The sequence below is a fragment of the Mangifera indica genome, chromosome 16 (genome assembly GCF_011075055.1).
Source record: "Mangifera indica cultivar Alphonso chromosome 16, CATAS_Mindica_2.1, whole genome shotgun sequence".
Taxonomy (NCBI): Eukaryota; Viridiplantae; Streptophyta; class Magnoliopsida; order Sapindales; family Anacardiaceae; genus Mangifera; species Mangifera indica.
Genome location: NC_058152.1, coordinates 12,306,864 through 12,330,220, shown reverse-complemented (window position 1 = coordinate 12,330,220; position 23,357 = coordinate 12,306,864). Strand labels below are relative to the sequence as shown.

The following is a 23,357-nucleotide window of genomic DNA, read 5'->3' as shown; positions in this document are numbered from 1 at the left end:
CCAAATGATGGAAGATTATGTTTTATCCCCAAGATGATAGAGTTAATGTAACTTCTTACGGTGCAGTCTTCACACCAGCCATTTATGTAGTTATCAAATGCAAGATTTGAATGCAACTTCTGTAGATATGCAGAGAATTTATTCCTTATTCCTCTCTTCTTATAAAATATGTGCCATTGTCATATAAGATAAATTTTATTTTTTTTAAATATTCTCAAGAGTCTCACAGCTGACTCTCCAAATGTTTTTCTCTACGTCTTGATCTGCACCATTTTACTCTCACTTGAATCGCTCTGCACCATTTAACAAAATTAGCTGCACATATGCCCTCCGTCTTGTATATGACCTAATAGTTAATTTTTAATTAAAATTATGAAGCAAATATAACTTTATTACCGAAAACTACTCCTAATTGAATTGATGATCTACCAATCACCTTGCTAATAATGGATTAACAAATATAGTACAAACTTAATTAGTGTTCTAATCACAGCGAAACTAAAATGGTTTCCTCACTCTTCTGTGACAAATGCCCATCTCACTCTCAGCTAATTAATTAGTTAACAATTTCCTAATGAAACAAAAATCACAAAATCATATGATTAATATATATATATATATATATATATATATATATATATATATATTTACAAATAAAAATTAATGTTGTCACATTCTTATGGCTCGGTGTCATGACTGGATCACAATGTTAACATAATGTTTAATTGATTTAGAGCAGAGTCGAAAATTCTTTGGGATTCCATTTTTGAAATAGTTAAATCAAGCATCGATTTAGACAAATCAGTGTTTAACATAATTAATTATGTTGTCAATTTGGAGTTATTTATGTTTAGTGGTTGATAAGAGGCCAATTATTTTATACTTAACGAGCAATTTGCCATTAATATACTGAAAAATTATTATTCATAGAGTTTTTTTTTTTAATTTTCTTTTCATTGTGATAAACAAATTTAAAGATTCCCATTTTTGTCGAAAATCTTTATATATATATATATATGTATACACACACACACACATCAACTTCAATGATTTTCATAAAGTACACTTTTTTGTGGTTGAAACAGCAAATTTATGCTCTTTAAAAAAATTGAAGAGAATGAGATTGATATAAAGGGCAGTTTTCAATAGTAATACAAAGAATGTTTTACAGCAACAGGAACAGTTTTTTCTGTTAGTAAACATTTAATATCTGAAAACTTACCAAGCTTTACCTCTGAACATTGTTCCATAGACTTCTTTGACTCCTGCAAATCATAATGGCGACCAGGTGTATCAGGATTAGGGACGAAATCATTCTTTGTCTCTTGAGGGAAAGGTTTATTTTCAAACCCAGAATTGTAATACGCATTCCATCTTCTGGAACAGAAAGTACAGACTTTAACTAATCGAAGCAAGCTAATCAACTTATTACTTGCAAATAAAGTTATAAGAACAAGAACCTAAAACCCCCTAAATGGGTATTGTTTTTCAAGTTCTTACCGTGTTTGCAATATTTCCTGGCTTCCTCATATTCTCAGAAACAATGTGACAATTAGAATTGAAGAAGGGCGTGAAATAAAGAAGCAGATTTAGATAAGAACAGACGAAGCACAAAAATAGAAAGATATGAGCTAACCTTGTCTTCTCAGTGGTGAAAAAGAGCTATGTCCGAAGGCCCTCTGCAGCTGTAGTATTCAATTAGGTTACAGTCAAAAACAGAAAAAATGCAGTTTCCTTCAAAATGAAAGGGGAAATGGATATCATATTAAGCTCAAGCATTTACTTCCAAATCAACTAAAATAGCTGAAAAGCATAAGGAACAAATCAGACTGTCAGAGCAATCAGCATTTACAGAGCATACAACCACAAGATGATCACTCACATCATACATTATCTCAAATGGAAGACTCCAATCAGGTGGCTAGATAATTGGTGTCGAGATCAGTAGCTGCTTTAACTTGTCAAATGCATTCTTACACCTTTCATCAAACTCGAAAGCCATATCTTTTTGTAGCAACTTGCACAATGGCAATGCAATATGTGAAAAATTTTTAATAAAGCATCGATAAAAACTTACATAGCCAAGGAAAGAACGAACTTCCTATATACTAGTAGGGTAAGGCAAAGATTAAATAATATCAATTTTAGTCTTATCTACCTCTATAACCCTAGTTGAAACTACATGCCCCAAAACTATGCCTTGCTCAACCATAAAATGACATTTTTCAAAATTTAAAATAGGGTTAGCTTCAATGCATCTTTGCAAAATAAGTGCTAGATTATGCAAACAGTTATCGAATGAATCTCTATGAATAGTAAAATCATCCATGAAAATTTCTATAATGTGTTCAATGTAATTTGAAAACATATTGATCATACATCTTTGAAAAGTGGCTGGCGTGTTACAGGCTCCAAATGATATTCGCCTATATGCAAAGGTTCCAAATGGGCATGTGAAAGTCGTCTTTTCTTGATCTTTCAGAGCAATTGTAATCTGAAAATAACCTAAAAAGCCATCTAGAAAACAGTAGTAAGCTTAGCCAGCTAGCCTTTCCAACATCTGATCAATAAATTGTAATAGAAAATGATCTTCACGGGTTACAGTATTTTATTTTTTGTAATCTTTACAAACCCGCCACCCATTTTGAACTTGGGTGGTTACTAATTCATTATTTTGATTTTTTACCACTGTGATGCTAGTTTTCTTCGATACAACTTAAACAAGGCTGATCCATTCACTGTCAAAAATTGGATAAATTACTTTGGCTTGAAGCAATTTCAAAATTTCCTTCTTTACTACTTTCATCATCGACAGGTTCAACCTCTTTTATGGCTGCCGAATTGGTCTAGGTCCTTTTTAAGTAGAATTTGATGCATACAGGTAGAAGGGCTGATTCCTTCAATATCAATTATGGTCCATCCTATAGCTATTTTATGCCTTTTCAGAATTTGCACCAATTTTTCTTCTTGCTCCTCATTTAATTTACTAGAAATGATCACTGGTAAGGTCTCTGCATCTCCAAGATATACGTATTTGAGGTGATCTGGAAGAGGTTTCAGTTCCAACATTGGTGCTTACAATATAAAAGGTACAAGTGTTTTGTTAAGTGTTGGTAGCTCATTATAAGACACATTACTTGAATTTTTCAACTCCATGAACTCATTCATTTTTGCCACTGTATTTTGAAGATCATAATTTAATTTAAGCTCATCATTTTCTTTCAAAAGATGCTCTCAGTTGGCCACTTCCAACTCATCTTCACCATCAAGTTCAAAAACATCTTGCGCTAGAGAATCAATTAAATCAACTAAATAAATAGGAAAATCAACATCAGGATATTTCATCACATCATAAATATTGAATTGAACAGCTTCACCATCAAACTCCATGGTCATGTGCCTTTATGAACATTAATTTTAGTTTTGGTTGTTTTCAAAAAGGGTCTTCCTAACAAAATAGGTGTCAATTAGTCATTATTTTCCATGTCAAGAACATAAAGTCAACAAAAAAAATAAGTTTATCATTAATCTAGGCAAGAACATCTTCAATCAACCCCTTAGGATATGCATTCGATTTATCAGCGAACTGAATAACTATACCAGCTTTTTCTAAAGGTTTAAGATTAAGAGCAAAATATATGGAATATGACATTACTTTAATAGATGCTCCTAAATCTAACATGACCTTTTTAATTCTAGTGTCACCTATTATACAAGAGATGTAAAACATATCTAGGTCTTTACATTTTTTTGGAAGACTTTTCTAAATTCTGGCTGAAACATTCTCTCCTATCCTTATTCTTTCATACCTTTTTAACCATTGCTTCCTTTTAACTGTATACAACTCCTTAAAAAATTTAGCATAATGAGGCACTTGTTTGATTGCATTAAAAAGTAGGATATTGACTTTGCATTTTTGAAAGATTTCATATAAATCCACATTGCATTTATACTTCTGATTTAAAGTTTCAGGAAAACAAGGAACAAGTTTATATTCATTGGGAGAAGGAGATTTAACTGCCACTGCATTCCTGTCTGGAGAATTATTTTCTACCGCCACTTCACCTCTGTTTTCTACTTGTTGCGTTGGTGCAGGGAGTGTCTTACTCAACATCTCTAACTCTTTTCCACTCTTCAACACTATTGCACTAGCATTCTCTTTTGGGTTCACTACAATTTGGGATGGCAACTTGCTTGAATTCTATGCCTCTAGCCAACTGATTGCAACAACCATTTGACTCATTTGATTTTCTAAACTTTAAATGCTAGTTCTCGTTTCCTACTGAAATTACACACTGTTAGTAGCCAAAGTTTTAACAATGTCCTCAAGAGAAGTGTTTGAATTAAAATTTTGAGCTGATTGTTGTTGCCTAGGAATGTAAGGCTGCTAGTATGGTTGAAAGTTGTTCGAATGATGGTTGAAAGTTTTAACAATGTCTTCAAGAGAAGTGCTTGAATCAAAATTTTGAGCTGATTGTTGTTGCCTAGGAATGTAAGGCTGCTAGTATGGTTGAAAGTTGTTCGAAGGATGATTTGCATGTGTATTCCCATGACGGAGATTAGGAGGTCCCTCCAACCTAGGTTGTAGGTATTCGAATAATGATTATAATTTCGCTGCAATTGTCTTGGAAATCCACCTACTACATTTGCTTGTTCAAAGTAGTCCTCTTAAAGCATTGGGAGCATATCAGTTGGATGCCCCCCAACCAAACAAATTCCACAAACCTTTTCTACCTCTATTTTTCTTACAGTGATTTGACATACAAAAGAAGTTAGATCATCAAGTGTTTTTCAATAGAAGAGACATTTGTCTCATTAACACACCGAGACAAATGATCCGATCTAATCTAGAATTGTTGTGAATTCGATGGGTGAGAAAATTGATTTTCCATCTGCCGTGGGTGACATTTTAAGAACGCATCAAAAGTTGGGTGGGAAATAGTCCTTCTCGCTGAGAAGATGGGTCTGTTAATTCATAATTATAATGACAATTTATACTGATCGTTGATGATGTGAAGGGAATCCATGGTCAATAAAGAAGGTAAATAGAATTTAAAATGGGCAAAAAGTTTGACAAATGTGGAAAGTACATAAGCTTTTAAGTAAAGTAGAAAACTAATGAATGTATAATGGTCAATATTTTTTCACCTTTAGTTATAATGAATGTATTTACAATATAATTATTTATCACATTCAACACAATAATTTATTTTTATATGCTAAGGTTATCATATCGAAATCAAACCCTATTAGGATACTAATAATAGAGTTCATATTCTTTGGAAAAATCTGAAAATAGCTCTTCGTAAGATAACTCAAATTGCGGATAGTCTCTAATAGTGGATAGCACCCTATTTGCTATATGATTGAGGGTGGATAACAATTAATTAAACAATATATGCATACAAAAAAGTGCCTTATCAGAGAAATGATCGTCTATTCTAACAATTTTCTACTTGACGAGTAGGTATTTCACACTAAGAAGACCAATCTTAGTCGCTAATAGCTTTTGTCAATAAGTCTGTGCTGTTTAATGTATTTGCAGCAGAACTGTTATCATATACTCATTCTAAAGAATATTTTGTTTATATATATAATCACACTATCTGCTACATGATAAGGAGTGAGTAACATATAGTTAAACACTATATACGAAAAAAAAAAATCTAATAGACAAAGTAGTTGTCAATTTCAACAATTCTCCACTTGACTAACCTCAATTGCACAGTATGTAAATTTTTCCAAGCTAGCCGTTTTCTCAAGAAGTCTATGTTGTAACTGTTTTCCATTGCTTAGTCAACCTTTTCTACCGACACACCGATTATTGAGAACCAATTCTAACTGTTACTGGGAACCAGCTCTTTGAACTGCCATTTTCGCATACATTCAGGAAGACTGGAAGACAATTTTTTGGTTAAGATGGAGCCCCGTGATGTGTGGAGAAGGGATTTTACTGTTGAAGACAATGCTATATGGACATTCAAAGTTTTTAGTGTTCAATCAATAAGGATAAGGTGAAGGCATTAATCGGTAGCTCATCATAGAGTTGTTCATGCTGAGTTTGTAGGTTAATACTTTCAAGACATGTATATACGTCTGTGTAAGATTAGAGTTGAATTCAATCTAAATTACTTAAATTTGAATAGAATAAACTAAATTTGAGGCAAATATTAGACTTTTTATGTCACCTTAATTGGTGAGAATTAATAATTTATGTATACAATTACCTTCTTTTTCTTAAAAAAAGAAAAATTCACCCTCCAATTGTAATAACAAAAATTCCTAATCTCTGTTTTAAAAGAATCAATATAAATTTTAAACCATAAGAGTAATATTATTTGCACTCATTGTGATTATTTAATTATTTACCTAAATGATATGTTATTATATAATTATATGTTATTTTATCATTATAATAAAAACTATACGTACACAATTTTGAATACACAAATGGGTATACAGATGATATATCATCATATGATTATATGTTATTTTATCATTACAATAAAACTATACATACATAATTTTAAGTACACAAATAGGTATACACATGATATGTTATCATGTAATTGAGTGTTATTTGAGTAATTTTGAAATAATGATAAAATAATATATAATCATATGATAACACATTATTAGTATACCTATTTATATACTAAAAAATGTATACACATAGTTTTACTCTTATCTTTAATTCAATATTAACAAACCACATGATATATCATTTAAGTACTTAATTAATTATTTAAATCTGGATATGCATAATTTTATTGATATTATAATATGTTGTAGAAATAAGATAAAATTAGGATGTTTTTGTAACATAAACTATGAATCTAAGAGACATAATTAGGTTACAACTAAACAATCAATTAATTGATCTTTTTTATTTTTTCAGGATAATAAGTCTAACGATCCATCATCAAAGTCTCTCACTTCAATATGATATGTTAAAAGGTATTAGTGTTTACATTTGACTCTATTTGCGAAAGTGTGGAGCTAAACATAATATTATGTCTCCTCAATGCTTGAGATTCCACAACTTGCTCCTGTATTTCAACTCGGTGTTAGTGTAACAAAGACCATGATGAATGGAGAGCGAGATGATTACATAATCATCATGTAATAATGTAATAAGCGTTAAGCACGGGGAACATTTAGGATCTATGTTGAGATTCCACCGAAAATTAAGCATGTGAAATTTGACTTAAACGTTACATGAGTAGAAATTGCACTCAAATTCGCCAAATTTGGAAACACACAATCACACACCAACCCTTTTACGAACTTTCAAATCAAACAAAAAAGTCAGCTAGCTACAATTATTCAACTGAAATTTCAAATTACAAGTACCAAAATTTCCAAGTTCAATTCTGGAGGCATGCGCAATGTATAAACTATAGCTAGCTACCATGGCTTGGGAACCACGAGGCTGGATGTTTAAGGCCATCGATGGTGTCAGATTGCAGTCAGCAAAATGCAACATTAATGTGAATTCTGACGCAGACGTTGCTTTTGTCCATTAATATTTTGCAATAAGTATAAAATTATGTCCAAATAATAATATATTATTATATAATTAAATAATATATTAATATTTTAAAATAATACATAATTATATATTAATATTTTAAAATAATCATTTGGCCGATAAACAATAAATTAGAAAAAGGGAAGACAGCTTGCTTGAAAATAAAATACGAGTAGAAATCACAAGGCAGCCCAATGTTCATGGGGCAAAAAGTCCAAGTCAAAAAGACGAAAGGTAGGGCATCTTCTGAGAAAACAGATAAGGGGCGTTTGGTTTGAGTAATGTTTTATTACCAAAATAGAAAGATTACCTTGAAGATAGATTATTTAAAAGATTACTGGGTTAAATGATTACTATGTTTGATAAAATTTGATAGGTATAAATAATTATTGTGTTTGGTTAAAGGTAATAAAATATTATTAATAAATTATTTTACTTAAATACCCTTTAATATAATTATTTTTAAATATTTTTTATATTATTTGTCATATTAATTAAAAATAAATTTATTTTTGTCTCAAAAAATTAATAAATAATAATATAATTATAATAAAATCAAGATTACCTTGACAATCTTTAAATACAAAGATGAAGGTGGTAATCAGATTACCACCTATATTATCTGCTACGTCAGTATTGGTAATAGAAGATTATTGTAATCTCTTATTATTGACAAACCAAACAAGAAAATAAAAGATAGATTATCAAGATAATCTTCAAAAACTGAAACCAAACGGCCTTATAAGGCGATATTTTAGTTCAACTGCTCAATTGGGTGATGTTTTAGTTTACCCTTCTTTGTTTATGCAAACCGCCTCTCTTCACTTGCACTTAATGGCTTCCTCTTCTTCTTCTTCTTCATCCATTACTCCTAAAATAGAGTATGAGGTTTTCCTTAGTTTCCGTGGTGTGGACACCCGACAAAACATTACCAGCCATCTTTATGAAGCCTTTTGTCAAAAAAATATTAAAACTTTCATTGATGATAGCCTTGTTAGAGGAGAAGAAATTTCTGTATCTCTTTTGAAGGCAATTGAACATTCAAAGATCTCGGTTATCATTTTTTCTAAAGGGTATGCTTCCTCAAGATGGTGTCTCAGAGAACTTGAAGAGATAGTTAAATGCAAGAACACGTATGATCAGATCGTAATACCAGTCTTCTATAAAGTAGATCCATCTGATGTCAGGAATCAAACTGGGGATTTTGGGAAAGCATTTGCTGAGCTTGAAAAGCGTTTTATGGATGATTCAGAGATGTTGCAGACATGGAGGGCTGCTTTGAGGGATGCAGCCAACCTATCTGGCTATGATTCAAAGAACTCTAGGTAACTGTAAATTTTTTTGTCAATGTTTTTATGTACTAATAATCTTTTTTTTTTTTTTGGTAAGTACTTTGAAGCTACAAATTACCAATTTTTATGTAATAATCTTACATACAGCAGTTCCTTATATATTGTGTTTTTATTATCTTTTCCAGATTTACTGGAGACAGATTCAGATGGTCAAAATAATAATCAATTGGAAGTTTGACCTTATATTTTATACTATGCTAATTTGGGTTGGGTTCTTGTTGTGTGTCTTCTAGCCCAAAACACAGAAAGACTTAACACAAACACTTTCCATTAATACGAATTATCAGTTTTACTTTTTTGAATGACAGCTAATTACTATCTAAATATGATATATCATTAAATACATACTTAACGATTATTACATTTTTTCTGAGAATTGAATTTTAGCTTTGATAAGTTTTACAAGTTTTTAGGACATGGAAAGTGATGATCAAATTATATTTGAATCTAAAATTTTGTGCCACTGAGAAATGAACTTGAATTCATATCATGATGCAGTTCTTCATTATGCCAATCTTACATTTTAAAATTTTTTATTTAATGAACAGTCAAAATAAACAGAAAAGAATTAAAATTATGTTATATTTATTTATTTCATTTAATTTTAGTATCATATTATTTAATTGTTTATTTTTTATTTTTAGGAATGAGGCAATGCTGGTAAAAGATGTTGTCAATGATGTATGGAAGAAATTGGATTACAACTCCTCAGTTGTTCCTTCCAAGGACCTAGTTGGACTAGAGTCATCAATTGAAGAGATTGAAAATTTATTATGTTCAAAAAGTGTTTGCAAGCTAGGAATTTGGGGTATCGGGGGCATAGGAAAAACTACTCTTGCTGGTGCTATATTTGAAAAAATCTCTAAACAGTTTGAAGCGTCTTACTTCATTTTGAATATTAGAGAAGAATCAGAGAAAAGCAAAGGATTAAATGACTTATGCCAAAAATTGAGTTCTGCAATTTTAGGGGATGAACATCTCAATCATGGATTCACCTTCAGAAGAAAAAGTTTCATTAGTCAAAAAAAAGTTCTCATTGTGTTTGATGATGTAACGAAGTTAGAACAAATAAAATGTTTAATGAGAGTTTTTGGCAACTTCGATTCAGATAGTCGAATCATTATAACGACAAGGGATAAACATGTGCTAAGGAATTATGAAGTGGATCACATTCATGAGATGACAGGGTTATCTTCTCATAATGCCCTTCAACTTTTTGCCTTATATGCCTTTAAAGGAAATGCTCCAACAGAAGATTATAACGAGTTATCATCTGTAGTAGTAGCTTATACTAAAGGTGTTCCACTAGCTCTTAAAGTTCTTGGTTCCTTTCTATTCAAGAGAACGAAGAGAGAATGGGAAAGTGCACTAAAAAACTTAAGAACAAGTCTTCATGTGGATGTCCACAAGGTGTTAAAAATAAGTTATGACGGATTAAATGATAAAGAGAAGGTTGTATTTTTAGATATTGCATGTTTCTTTAAAGGATATAAAAGAGATCTCATAGAAGCAATCCTGAATGCTCGTGACTTTGACTCTCATATTTCTATACATCTTCTCAATGAAAGGTGTCTCATAACTACATCATTTGACACCATAACAATGCATGATTTACTTGAAAAAATGGGTAAGGAAATTGTTCGGCAAGAATCAATTGATGATCCTGGTAAACATAGTCGGTTGTGGGATCCTGATGCAATCTTTTTAGTATTGAAGTATAATATGGTAAGAGCTAGAACACTTATTTTTTATTTCTATTTTATACATACATATAATAAAATATTAGTTAGCTAAATATTCATTTCCAGTTATCATTGGGAACTAAATTATTTGGTATAGGGTAGCAATGACACAACTATTATTATTTTATTTACAAATTCTGAAAAGAAATTTGAGAAAGAAATATATTTGAGAGTAAATTACTTAAGAATTGATGTAATTAAGCAATTTCAAATTGGCTTTTCACCAATATGCTTGTGATTTCCAGGGAACTAGAGCAATTCGAAGTATATGCTTGGATATGTTTGAAGTAGAAGAGTTGCATTTAAATCCTAAAGCTTTCAACAACATGCAAAACCTAAGATTCTTGAAAATTTATGAGTTCAAACATGGAAAGAAGGTGCATGGTTTTGAGAAACTTGAGTCTGATTTCTCTGAGCTAAGGTACTTTTGCTGGCATGGATATTCTGACAAATCATTGCCACCAAATTTTAATCCAAAGAACCTTGTTGCACTTTCCTTGCGTAAAAGCGAACTTAAACAACTTTGGACTGGCAACCAGGTATATGTTAACTTCTATATATATTTTGCTTTAAATTGTAAATATATGTATGCTAGTTATGTTGTTTCAATTCCTTTTTTTTTTTTTGTGACAGAAACTTGTTAATTTGAAACATATTGACATCAGTCACTCTAAACGTCTATGTAGTATACCAGATTTATCACTTATGCCAAATCTTGAGAGCTTGAAGCTTGAAGATTACACAAATTTGCTTGAGAGTTTCTCATCTATTCGTAATCTTCATAAACTTGTTATCCTGAATCTACAAGGATGCAAAAGTTTTGATAATCTTCCAATTAGTTCTAATTGCCAATCTCTTCGAGTAGTTAATCTCTCTAATTGCTCAAATCTCAAAGAAGTTCCATATCTCCCTAATACAATTGAAGAATTATATCTAGATGGAACTGCTATTAAAGAATTCCCATCAATAGGGCATTTATTTAGACTAGTAACATTGAGTCTTAGAAAATGTTCAAGGCTTGAGAGATTACCAGATAGTATTCGTGAGTTGAAATCTCTTAAATCTTTTTATCTCTCGGGTTGTTCCAAACTTGACGGATTGCCTAATGACATGAGAAATTTACAAACTCTGAGGGACCTGGAACTGGATGAAATTTCTTTTGCAGAAATACCAACATTTATGACAAGTTTGATCAACCTGTGGGCATTGTCTTTGACAAGATGTAAGATGCAAAAGCAATCGAATTTCCCACTCTTTGATTTATCTGTCTTCCAAAGAATGATGAGGTTAAACCTGGTTAATTGTTGCATCGAAGTGTTACCCAGCAATATTGGCCAATTACTCTCACTTAAATATTTAATTCTTGGCCAAAACAATTTGGAAACGCTACCAGAGAGCGTCAAAGACCTCTCTAACCTGAAATTTCTTTATTTAAGCAATTGCCAGAGGCTTAAATACTTACCAGAGCTTCCAAGCAGGTTAGAGACAATGATGGCAATGAATTGCGTATATCTTGAATCGATATCAAGTTTACCAGCTTCATTCCTAGGTATTTCGACTTGTAATGCGGATGTCTGGTTCCACAATTGTTTCAAACTAAAATTAGATATGACAGACGCTCTCCTGAATATTGAGAGAAATGCAGATGTGTGGCATCACTGTGAAGTAAGTCTATCTTGCTCACTTTTTTTGTTTTCTTATAATGTCAATTCAATTTCTATAAATTTTGAATCTTCAAACTTTATAACTTTTAATGTCCTATTCAAAAGAGTTAAAAATTAAATATCAGTATACATATTTCATTGTAAAAATAAAAGATGTGTGGATTAAAATTTTAATTTATATAAACTTAACAAATAGCCCTATCCTTGTAGTGTCTTGCCTACTTGAGATTTTTTGGGTGCATTTGGTACGCTGTATTGGATTGCACTAAGTTTTTAAAGTTGTATTAAACTGAAAATGATTTGGCTAAAACTATTATATTTATATATAATATATAATAATTAAATTCAAATTTCATAATAATATACTAATTATTTAAAGGGAATTTATAATATTTACTATGCAAAATCAAGTAGGCTAAGTGAGAAAAGATAAAAAGAGAGAATTTTTGTTTTTTTAATTGATCATCAACATCTAAGCATACAACAACTAGGATTTATATAGAAGATTTGATTGACATGTTTTGGCAATCCATCTCTTTTTGATTTTTTTAATTGAAACCTAGAAAAGAAACTAGAGATTATTTGGAATGAAGATAGATTGATGCTTGAATACCGTGGCTAGGTTTTCTTCTTCTTGTTTGTGCTATAATGAAACAATGAGTTTTGAATAAAACTCACCGATTTGATTTAATCACAATTAAATACAACACTTTGTAATTCTAACACTTAAATACCATTACAAACAAATTCACCGCTTTGCAATTCAAACACTTAAATACGATTACAAACTGATTCATCACTTTGCATTTCTCATACTTTTATTATCAACATCTCTCCTTGAACATAACTCTCTTTCTCTTCAACATCTCCTCTTAAACATAACTTCAATAGTTGACTCACTTTTATTCTCAACATCTCCCCTAAACATAACTCTCTTTATTTTCATCATCTTGATGGAATTTTTTAGTCAATACACACCTAATGATACTGAGTTATGAAACTAGTGGACAGTTTAATTCAATATAATCTCAAAAAAAGATTAATTGTCTTCTCATGCATATAAAAATTTTAAGGAAGTATTTGTAAGGGTAATGACAAAACTATATATACTCAATAATGAGTTTACTATTTGACATATAAATAATTTTGTTAATGTTTTATTTTACTGAGTTTGAATATTAATCAAAGTTTCGGATCGATTTTCAGTCAAGAATTGCACAAGAATCATATAATAAACCATACACAAATCAACACACCAATATTAACTTGGTTCGGGTTCAAAAGATTGGAACCCTACATCCAAGGCAGATGAATCCTCTAGCAAATCCATTAATTAGTAAGAAAAATAGTACAACTTACAGATTTAGAAGCCAATCTAGCATTACAAACACAAACGGAAACGAATCCAGCCTTGCCAACTCGAATCCTTTCTAAACTCGAGCACCACAGCGACCTTATACACTGACTCAAGTGTTTAGACAACTAGATCTATGAAAATATAGTGGATTGATGCATTTCCTATAACCCTAGCAGAGAGAACAAAGGAAAAGAGAAGAGGAGAGCTTCCAGATTCGTCTACAGCCAAAAAAAATGGTTTTATAATCTGTTTTAATTAAAACAGATTTCCAGAAAATGACTCTACTGCCCTTCTCATGCATAATGTCTAAAATCTCCCCAAAACTCTGTTAAATTACTAAAAACCCAATAAGTTTTAGTCAACAGCTCACAAATTTGTTATATTGTGATAGAGTAATTTTGAATTAAAGATTATATTGAATTAAACTATCCATAACAAACATTGAACAAATTTGATGAAAGAAGAATGTAGGTTTTGGTGAAAGAGAAAACAAAAAATCAAGAATAGGAAAGGAAATTGAAAACCGAAGTGAAACTTCTACTTTTTTCATAACTCTATCTTTTATTATGGAACGATATTTTTTGGTTGAAACTCACTATTTTACATTATTAACCAAAAACCACCATTTTTTTTAGAAACATAAAACATGTCCATCAATTTAAGAAAACTATTCTAACACCACAATATTCTTCACAATTATAAGTAAATCCACTAATTTGTAGTTCTCACATTTTTATTCTCACCATACTATTAAATTTACTATTCTCATCATCTCTTAACTTTAAATTATATTATACAAAATTACATTTAAAATATACCTTTGTTATTGTATAATATTTTTATACATATAAATTTACTATTGTTAACTAAATAGTTAATATATTTAATTAGTTTTATTTGGTAAAATGAAATACTATGCAGTCTTAATCTAAGACAAAGTTGATAATTCTTTAATTAAAATATTTTCTATATGAAAATCTTACTTGGATTGTTGATTTATGAATATAGAGTTTCTTACGACATAATATTAAAATATATAGTATTAAATAGACCACTAATGTACATGCAGGATATCATTTGGGCTGAGCAAGTGGGGAACATTGTTTACCCTGGAGACAAAATTCCAAAGTGGTTTGACTTAAAAAGTAATGAATCTTTTATAAAGTTTTCAGAAGGTTGGGTCAATGATAACTTAATTGGTTTCGTTTTATGTGTTGTTGTATCATTACAAGACTATCACCAAAATGTTGGATTTAACTTGATTGTTAATGGAGAGATGATTTTTTCTAGTTATTTGATTCACTCATTCCATTTTTGGCTTAAGTTTCTTAAAGAAGAGGACGTTATTGAATCAGATCATGTAGTCATAGGTTATCAGTACCTTCAGATGTTCGAGCAATTTCCTACACTCAATTTGAATAGCCAAGGTGGTGTTGAGTTCTTCGTTGAACATGCAACTAAGAATGGTGAGGTTCGAAGCCAGGTGAAAAAATGTGGAGTGACTTTGTTATATGCCAAAAATGATGATTTGAGAAGAGATGCAAAAGCGGACAAAAATGATGAAAGATCTCATAAGCGATTGAAACTTGAAGGTTGAAATGTTGTTACAGAAAAGGTAATACAAAATCCCTGAGCTTATAATATTAGGTCAGAACATGTCCATAAGATCCCCATTATGTCCCCATGTCCCTTTCTCATATGGTAAAGGGATGACTGATGGTTGTGAAAATTTAATAAAGCTTCCAGAGGAAATTTACTCCATTTCTAGGGCTTCTTGTTTACCTAATGTTCACGATATGCCTAATCTTGGAACTTTTTCCTATGGTATTCTTTACAGATGATGCGGCTTACTGCATAGTAGTTTAATAGTTTCAAGGTAAACTTTACTTTATGTTGCCTTCTGAACTATTTGGCTAACTTTCTGCAATTTACATTCGTGGTCTATGCTTTATGGTTCTATATTACAGAATGTTGAACTGCCTCTTTTTTTAAATGTTATTCAGTGTGTTGTCAGGTTGGCTTTATCTCAGACTGGCAACTAAGCGTGTGGACACAAATTCCCTTGACTGTCATTTTAATATTCTCTGGATTTTCTTGCCTGGAATTGGATTATGTTACTAACTACTACTTAATTAGGTGTTGTATGGTTACAGATATGTTTTGCTGCTATTTGGTTCTCTAGGCTATGAAAGGGTATTGGTTGCTCTTCGATACTGCTGTAAGCTTGCTATTAACTAGTAATTAATTAGCTGTTATATCCATAGCTGCTTGGCATAACTTGGAGAAATAATTTGATGTGAAATTTGCTAATCATCTAGCCTCACTCTCTGTACAGGGGAAACAAATTGATGCCGTACATTTCATTCATGCCTTCCAGCTTATTGAAAGCTTTCCCCCTGTTCCCCTCTTGAAGACGTACTTGAAGAATTGAAGAAGAAACTCACAGGGGAAAGGGTGTGAGTTCGGGTAGAGATACTAGTGACAGGTTAATTTTCATACTAAAGCATAATGAGTGATGCTTGGAAATTCCTTTGTAACTAAATGCTCAATGAGAATTTTCTTTTCAATACAGATTGATGTAAATGCACAGGAACCTGCCGCTTTGAAAGCTGTAGTTAGTTGTGTCCAAGAGTACAGGCTTGAACCTGACTATCCTCTTGATCCACTTCAGAGAAGGATTGAACAACTGGAGAGGTCGAAATCTGATAAGAAAAGGGGTGGAGATTTTGGTAGAAGTCAAAACTTCAAGAAACAAAGAGCAAACTGAGGATACCGTGGATTTCTTTCTCACAGTGCCAAGGCAGCTTCTCGTAGGCTTGTTCTGCCTGTTTTCTGATGTTTTGTGCACTTGCGAGCAAAACGCAACATTTTCTTTGACAGGGCAGCATATGGAGGAATGCCTGAGAGATATCCTCTGGCTGGTCCAAACTCTTATGATTATCAAGTTCCTAGCCATCCTGTTTTTGTTCAGCAACCAAATGATCAAAGAATATGCTTAGTTATCAAATGTAAGATTTGTGTGCAACCTTTATTTGTGAGTGAATGACATTTTCCCACCCATGTTTGGCTGTAAAACACTTCTTCACCCCTAACTGACATAAATAACATTTCTTCATCCAAAATCATATATAAATAATATTTTCTTGTCCAAAATTAAACTTCTTTATTGAAATAACATAATTAAAAAGTGAAATTGTTCTTTTATCTCTATTATTTTATTTTTCAAAATATCATATAACACTATATTAACAAAAAATTAAAAATGACACTTTAAATATTTAAATTATATAAGAAAACATAATATTTCTCCGTATTTTCACTCTCATTCCTTATTTCTTTTTTTTATAATAAAATTGTCTTTGTAGTATATTTGTATATTATAGAATAAATTGTAATTTTTGAAAATATAAAGGGTTTTTTAAATTTTTAGAGGGTTATTTAAAATTCATAAAAAGTTTTGATATTATTTTACTATTAATTTAAAATTACTCAATTATATGATAACAATAAATGTATCTATTTATATAATTAAAATAAGTACAAATAGTTTTATTAATATGAAAATGAGTAGTTAATAAATTTTTATATGTTGTTAATAAATTAATAATACTATATATATAAAACTTTTATGCACAGATAATGATGCTTTACTATATGATTAAGTGTTTTTTATCTTTAATTTTGAACTGTTTAATCATATAATGACATATCATTATTTGTGTATAAAATTATGTATATAGTACTACTTTAAATCAATTTTTTGCCAAAAAGGTTTATTCAATTATTAGTTTCCATCTGTTAATTTTGAAAAATTCAAATATATTCCCAAGTCAAAAACCCTAATATATATATATATATATATATATATATATATATATATATATGTATATATATATATATATATATATATATATATATATATGTATGTATGTATGTATGTATGTATGTATGTATGTATGTATGTATGTATCATCTCCTCTACAGTCTGGCGTCAAAAAGTTGTGGGCTCTATGTCATTCAAACTTGTCTCCTCTCTGGCACTCAAAATCTCGGCGAACTCTCCATAACTTGTCTTCAAATCGTTAGTTCATCGAACCGGTTGTCTTCATCAGACTATGGTATGAATTTTTTTCCCTTATTGAGATGAACTCTCCCGTTGATGTGCTAAGTTATTACCTTTTCAATGCTTTTTTTTTGGTGCAATCTCCATTGCTCCTTAGTGAATGGTTGTAACGAATATTATTTTTATTGATATATGATTTAGCAGTCTTTCAGTTGACAGACAAATTGGTTGAAAGATTATCTTTTCTGTTCACTTTCTTTTCTTTCCTTTGCTTTTTTGGATCTGCGCTTCTAGTGTGCAGTCATTCATTGTAATGTGTGGACTTGTTCTACATTTATTTAATATTCTTATGATTATAACTCTGTTGGGTTCTATCTTGTTTTTTTGTATACTTAACAATACATTAAATGATTGTTATAGTGTTAAAGTTTATTGCTGGGGCTTCTTTGTTGTCCTTATGAGGTTTTGTTATTGTTTATTAGTTCTATGGATTCTTTGCATAAACAAAAGAGTGGGTGGTATACTGTCTTGTTAAAAATGCTAATTACCAATTTGGTCAATTAAGATTTTCACGGATGATTGCATCTTGTTCCCTTGCCTTGATGCTCCTATTTGTTGAGCTGTATTTTTGTATCTTTGCTGCACTATTTGAAGTTCAAATTGACAATGAATTAGCCCTGCGATACTCATCTGCTCTTGTTCAAGGTCCTGCAAATGTTTTCTGGTACGAATATCATCAATTACAGAAGAATTGATTTTCCTTAAGTTGTTAGTTGCGGAGATGGCTTTAGTAGCTTTGCATGTTGTTACTGTCAATAGTTTTCTGTGTTTCATGTCTTTAGTAGATCATGCTTCTTAAATAATGCAGAAATTAAAATTTTCAGTTTTTCATCACTCAAGTTCTCAAATTCTTTTTCAGTACCATCTTCTTTCATTCTCGCATTGCTTTCATACGAATTAGGCAGCTAGTGATGCATAAATTTCAATTGTCTAAAAGCCAGAGTTTGACAGTTTCCAAAAAACGGAATTTTTAACAGTTAATAACATGCAACTCTGAAAATTATTTGTCATGTTTCTGAGCTTTTTGAAAGAATATTTTGCATAGCTTTTGTCTGTTCTTATACTTGTCTGAAGTCTGTTGCATTCCCTTCCATAACTATCCTTGTGATGATTGACTTCCAACATTCTGGCTCAACTGTGATTCTTTCATTTTACATTCAATCTTCCATCTTATATTTGGTAAATCAAAAAATTATATTGGTAAATTATTTTTAATTAATTACAATTTTATATAAAGGGTGTTTTTGTATATTTAATTTCATAATTACATAGCATGAATTCTTAATTTAAATTATAGCAATTTATGAGATATTTTTGTTATTATATTAAAAAGGAATAATAAATAATTTACCATGTGGATTTAGATTTTTCAAAATTAGTGGGTAAAAATTGGAAATTAACTAAACCTTTGGTGGGATTAGACGTTTTGGCCTAAATTTTTAACCCCATAATCTATTGTTTGAACATTTGACTATTCCTTTCAAATTAAGACATGACATTTGTCACTCTATTAAAGGAATGATGAGAGAAAATCCTCAAGAGTCTCACAGCTTACCCCCAAAATCATTCTCTCTACATCTTGACCTGCACCGTTTTACTCTTGCTTGAATCGCCTTAGCCCTCCTAACAAATGGCTTGGCCACCTACTTACACTCACATTGCTGGCACCATTTTTCTCTTCTTACATCCCCTCCACCCACCAACTCTTGCACTCCAACTGCCAATCTCATGCACAGTGTCACCCATCTCCCTATGGTATTGTCGCTCTACCAATTCCCTCCTAATATCTTGAGAAGCAACTTTTTGAATTGTCATCGTCATCTTTAGAGATTCACATCCAATTCACACCCTATCACTCATATGCAACTTTACAACGATCTACTTCTCAACAGGTTTGAATTTTTATTTGTCTCTTTATATAGATTTGTCCTTAATCTCTTGTTTCAAAGTGAATTTCTGTTTGAATTTGTGGTGATTTGGTATTGAAGGTATTATACTACACGCGCCTGGATTCATGCTATATACTGAAAACTCTTTGGTATTTATTGACATAATTAGGTGTCTAATTCATGCTATATACTGAATACCTAATGTGCAGCATTCAAGGTAAATGAGTTAAAATATGCTAGAAATAGAAAAAAACAATTTTCTTGGATTCTTGAATGTTGAATATCTTTAGCACCATGTCCACGTGTGCATTACTTTGGCCAAGCAACTTATGCAATCTATCATAATAAATCTTAATACAAGGATTCAGATATGCTACTTTTCCCAAGTCATTCATAAAAATATGCTTGGATGATTAAGTCTTTAGCATTTGCAAATTCAGTATATCGTTTTCGATAAGTAATGTGTCATTGACATACTATGCCAGAAATGCCACTATGATTCCAGTAACTTCTTATATCCACATGTTTTATCTTCTCAATAAACATACAAACAATTCAACATCTCATCTATGTTAACCTGTAAAATTTCACTCGTTGTTAATTCAAATTTCCAATTATTGCAAGAACCTTGAAATTTTAATAAATTCCCGGATCGACTTTGCATCTATTTTTTTTTCCTTTTTACTCCACGTGTGGTCATCCTTCCTAAACTCTCAAAGCCTCTGCAGGTTAATGACGAAAAAGGAGCCACCTGTAATTAATGTAACTTACCCAAATTCCATCCATAAAAAGGTTAGAAAAATAAAATCCCAGATGAAACAATACTTGGAGACCTTGGTTGTGGTTGAGAAGCAAGTATTTGAAGCTTTTCATGGTTTTCAAATATTTTGCATATTTCAACTGCATTCAACCACTTGTTTTGCCCTTCTTTCACGATTTCTTCAACATCCGCGTCATTCAAACAATCTGCAACGTCATTCATATCGGTAAGACAATTTAAATTGTGAACTTATTCATAAGTACTTGCTCTGTTCGACCAGAAAGCGTCTAGCTGAAAGTGCCATAAGAAAGGTGTTAAAGATGAAACAAATGGTTGCAGAAACAGAGTACTCTGTTTATTAGAAAGTGTAATGACAGTAAAATTTGGTGAAAAAATGAAAACAGTGTAGGTCAATTGAAGAAAATTGAAGAGCAAAAAAGGAACCTAAGTTTACAGAGAGAAAAGGCATGAACCGAAATACTGTATAACCTCTTATATTATTAAAAGAATGGCAAATAGTTACATTGCTAGAATTACATTTGAATTTATACTCCTTTGTGTCTGATGTGGCAATCCTGATGAAATGCAATGACCACCGTTGATCTTTAAAAGAGAACACCCACTACAATTGATTCTAAGCCTTTGGATTTTACTAAATGAGTCGTTAACTAATCGTTAGTTTGCCGCTGAAAGGCTTGTGCCTCCTCTAACACCGTTAAGCCAAAGCACCAACCTTCTTACTTGTTTTACTACATTCTCAACAGAAAAAAGGAAAGAAGAGAGGCGAAAAGTGTCATAAATGAAAAGTAGGAACAAGCTTCATTAATAATTCTTTATCTGCCAATCTGGATTTTTTGAGAAATCATGCGATCTCGATATTTATCAAAGCAATTGGCAAGAAGCTCCCTCGAATTTTCAATCCCTCATTTAAGATTTTTATTATCGCAAATAATTTCAAAAAAAAAATAAAATTTAAGATTGACATTGTATTAGTATATGGTGTGAAATGCAAAAGTAGGAAGAAGATGATTGAAGATTATAAGTATACAAAGAATGAGATTGATTTAAAGGGCAGTTTCCTATAGAAATACAAAGAAAAGTTTTAGGTCAACAAGTACAGTTTCTGATGATAGGAAACATTTATTAGCTAAAAATCATCATGCTTCACCTCTAAAAACTGTTCCATAGACTTCTTCAAATCCTGCAATTCATAATAGCAACTAGGTGTGCGAGGATTAGGAAGGAAATCATTCTTAGTCTCTTGGGAGAAAGGCTGATTTTTAACTCAGATTTGTAACCTGGCATTCCATCTCCAGAAAGCACAGATTTTAACAGATAAAAGCAAACTAATCAACCGATTACTTGTAAATAAAATAGAGTTATAAGAAACCATACCTGATAACCAAAATGGTATAGTTTTTCCAGTTTCTTGGGAAGATTGAGCTGTTAGTCTTCTTGCTGCCTTTGCAATATTTCTGATATTTTCAGAAATAATGTGACATTGAGAATTGAAGAAGGGCATGGAATAAAGAAGCAGATTTAGATGACAACAGACGAACTGACGAAGCACAAAAGTAGAAAGATATGAGCTAACCTTTTCTTCTCGGTAGTGAAAAAGAGCTATGTCTTAAGGGCCTCTGGAGCAAGTGTTCAATTTGGTAGTAGTCAAAACAGAAACGAAAAAAGTAGTTTCCTTCAAAATGTACTTACAAATCAACAAAAATAGCTGATAAAAACCACCTGAATTGTTGGAGACTAAAGTCTTACATCTAACAAATACAATATAAGTGAGTGGTATGTAAGTGTGGGAGATTGAACTTTAATACAAGCCAATTAATTTGATGTAATATGAGTTTCGATCTTTATGTTTATAGGCCAATAATATATATTACGATATGGTATCAAAACCATCTATGGTGTTTGGGAGATTGGTCCTTAATGTGTAATATGGGTTTTGTTGTTTTGTTTAATATGAGTTTCGATATTTATACTTATATCTATTGGAATTGTGCTTGTTTCCGTATTTCTTCAACATCTATACTCAGATGTTGATTTGGTGATGATCTTCTTCTCAATAATGTAACTCATTGGTTAAGTGCTTACTTTGTTGAGCAGTAAAGTATGTACCTGAAATCTCCATAACAAAGGTTGGTTTAAAGCTTAAAAGAAATGAAACGGATGAGAGTACAAAACTGGGGTCATGTGCATATAGTGAATGGGTTGTGGAAAGCAAGAAAGACATGCGAAAATGTGTTTAACCCTTAGTATAGGTTGTTGCTCCTTCTTCTGCTGTGTCAAATGTGCACTAAATATAAATGAAGCATATTTAACTTATTAGTTAATCACGTAAAAATATTTTTTTTGTTTTGAAGGATCAATGGAGGTTGCACTGTTAAAATAAGGTGGATGCGCTTGAAAGAAGAAAGGTGGAGTTTTACTCGACAGAAAAAAAAAAGAAAAAAGTGGAAAGGTGGAGTTTCAATTTTAGCCCATGCAGTACAAACGAAAGTGCAAATGCAGAAGCGCGTTTTCTAAAAAATATAGGAACAGAAATGTGAAAATTTTCTATATATTAAAAATATAAAGTTTTTTTCGTATAAATACCAATTTATCATAATAAAATATTTTAAGCTTTACTCTTTAAAATATATATATATATATATATATATATATATATATATATATATATATATATATGTATATATGTATGTATGTATGTAAATTGGGAACGATTTATGTTCTCTTTTTTTAACATATGAAATGTGTTTTTTCTTTCATAAATACATTTCATATTTCTGTTAAATTATCAATACCGTCTCAAAATATTTTGTACTGGTTTTGGGCGGTTTTGATATTTGACATATTTCAAAAATGCAAAAACACATCTGTGTTTTCTGGATTTTAACACAAGAAAAAAAATTACAAGTTGTCGAAGAGGA

The 23,357-nt window shown here is 31.1% G+C and overlaps 1 protein-coding gene and 2 long non-coding RNA genes across 4 annotated transcripts; 2 read left to right on the top strand and 1 right to left on the bottom strand.

The window, feature by feature from the left end:
- Positions 1–8,350: 8,350 nt before the first annotated feature.
- Positions 8,351–11,007, top strand: LOC123199231 (TMV resistance protein N-like). Of its 2 annotated transcripts, none has more exons than XM_044614161.1 (2): positions 8,351–8,856; positions 10,871–11,005. In XM_044614161.1, exons 1-2 carry the CDS (start codon positions 8,366–8,368, stop codon positions 10,914–10,916), a joined length of 537 nt encoding a protein of 178 aa, XP_044470096.1. In that variant the 5' UTR covers positions 8,351–8,365; the 3' UTR covers positions 10,917–11,005. The 2 variants fall into 2 exon arrangements, 1 of the variants encoding a protein (XP_044470096.1); XR_006498234.1 differs by lacking the exon at positions 8,351–8,856 and adding an exon at positions 10,559–10,608 and having other exon boundaries at positions 10,871–11,007.
- Positions 11,008–15,652: 4,645 nt separating this feature from the next.
- Positions 15,653–16,637, top strand: LOC123199255. The gene is made up of 3 exons (XR_006498294.1): positions 15,653–15,864; positions 15,982–16,131; positions 16,219–16,637. It is a non-coding gene; the product is annotated as an uncharacterized LOC123199255 (long non-coding RNA).
- A 4,824-nt stretch (positions 16,638–21,461) lies between these two features.
- On the bottom strand, positions 21,462–22,117 carry LOC123199273. The gene is made up of 2 exons (XR_006498313.1): positions 22,013–22,117; positions 21,462–21,893 (listed from the first exon to the last, which is right to left on the bottom strand). It is a non-coding gene; the product is annotated as an uncharacterized LOC123199273 (long non-coding RNA).
- Positions 22,118–23,357: the final 1,240 nt, after the last annotated feature.

Coding starts and splice junctions, on each gene's coding strand:
- LOC123199231 (XM_044614161.1), top strand. CDS start 8,366: ATGGCTTCCTCTTCTTCTTCTTCTTCATCCATTACTCCTAAAATAGAG. Junction 8,857..10,870: donor TATGATTCAAAGAACTCTAG/GTAACTGTAAAT, acceptor TGTGATTTCCAG/GGAACTAGAGCAATTCGAAG.